General features: G+C 41.9%; 1 protein-coding gene across 1 annotated transcript; it reads right to left on the bottom strand.

The window, feature by feature from the left end:
* Positions 1-479: 479 nt before the first annotated feature.
* LOC122411403 (uncharacterized) lies at positions 480-1,063 on the bottom strand. The gene is made up of 2 exons (XM_043420152.1): positions 899-1,063; positions 480-805 (listed from the first exon to the last, which is right to left on the bottom strand). The coding sequence occupies exons 1-2, from the start codon at positions 924-926 to the stop codon at positions 480-482; spliced, it is 354 nt and encodes a 117-aa protein (XP_043276087.1). The 5' UTR covers positions 927-1,063.
* Between the last annotated feature and the right edge of the window lie 401 nt (positions 1,064-1,464).

The raw sequence follows: 1,464 nt of genomic DNA on the forward strand, positions 1-1,464 counted from the left end.
GTTTGTCCGCAGTTAAAAATGAAGCTAGTTTATCGAGACTTGTTTATCGAGAAATCTGAAAGAGTCGATGAAACGTAATTTTATATTTTTCCGCGTGTCTTTGGATGTTTGAACCGTTTTCGAGAAAGAGATGTACTTTTCTTTTGTTATTGGGAGCAAATCGATTTTCCCCGCGAACGCAGTTGCTACTTCTGTAATTATAAAATGTGCATCATAACCGGATAAATTGTGGAAAACTATTGGCATGAAAAACGAATTCTGATAGTTTAAATTACAATTTGAATGAGCCGGACCTCTGAATTGTCCTGTCAGGTGGCAATGATCGCGGACACGCTCATCACCCTCGACAAAAGGCTTCTCACAAATATGACATTCTTTTTCTTCCCGAAATTTCCTCCACTCTTGCGGAGACAATTCTTTCATTGGAACGTTCGTAAGAAGAATTTTTTCTACCCGCAAAGCTAATTGCTTAAGTTCTTCTACGAACCATTCCACACAATCCTCACCCCTTCGTTCGTGGTATCCCGACAGCGAATCATCGTAGGAGCACTTGACATAATATCCAACGCTGAAGACACGATGATGTTGGCTCTTATTTTTCTCCCTCTCATCAGCGTTGGTCTTCTCCAGGATACATTCGAGGTCGGCATATACCACGAACGGGAGACGCTCCTTACGATTGGCGTTCGTGAATTCCAGCCATTTGTCGTTTTCGCCCGGTAGTCGAACAGCACAATCGTTGAGTACGCCGCAATCAACCTCATGAGACTGTAGCTTTTCGATGGTTGAAAAGTAATGCAGGCATCTGTAACAATAAAATAAATTTCAAATTTTTAAAAACGTTTCATCATTATCGCAACGAATGAAATTTTTTACAGTTGTATATTAATTTACTTACCGATCACAGATATATTTCTTGTGCCCATCAGTATTAAGTTGAGAGTTGACTAGTCGGGATAAATTCTTGATCCACGCAAAGTGTCCAATTCCACATCCCGACACGTCTTCAATGTACAGCAAGTTGATGTGGCGCTCTTTTTTCTCCTTGCTCACGCGGACTGGTAAAATGACTTCCTTGTTCTCGTTATAGACGTTGATTGAGAGATTATTCATCTTTTCAAATCTCCCAATCTGGTCCAACGTCATAGGGAAGTTGATGCCTCGGAAGTCGAATATCGTCGAATAATGCGGGTAAGAAGATGTGCGATCGCTGTATCGGTCTACCGGATGAAGAGCAGCAGTCATTGCCCATCCAAAACACGCATTATCCGTCGATTTCACATTCACCACCGCTCTTTTCAACTGTATCCATTTTACCAATGAAACGTGACATCCTGCACGTAAGGCATTATACTTGTTGATGTTCACTGTTAGATTGGTTATGGATGTCAAGGTCCAGCCGCTGTCACTCTCTTGGAACTCCTTGAGCGATTTTAGAGTCGGCTCCACGACTCGCTTCTGATA

Source organism: Venturia canescens, chromosome 5 (genome assembly GCF_019457755.1).
Source record: "Venturia canescens isolate UGA chromosome 5, ASM1945775v1, whole genome shotgun sequence".
Classification (NCBI taxonomy): domain Eukaryota; kingdom Metazoa; phylum Arthropoda; class Insecta; order Hymenoptera; family Ichneumonidae; genus Venturia; species Venturia canescens.

Excerpts from the sequence above, each read along its gene's own strand:
- LOC122411403 (XM_043420152.1), bottom strand. The coding sequence starts at position 926 with ATGGGCACAAGAAATATATCTGTGATCG. Across the intron at positions 806-898 it reads AAGAAATATATCTGTGATCG|ATGCCTGCATTACTTTTCAA; the intron begins GTAAGTAAATTA and ends TTATTGTTACAG.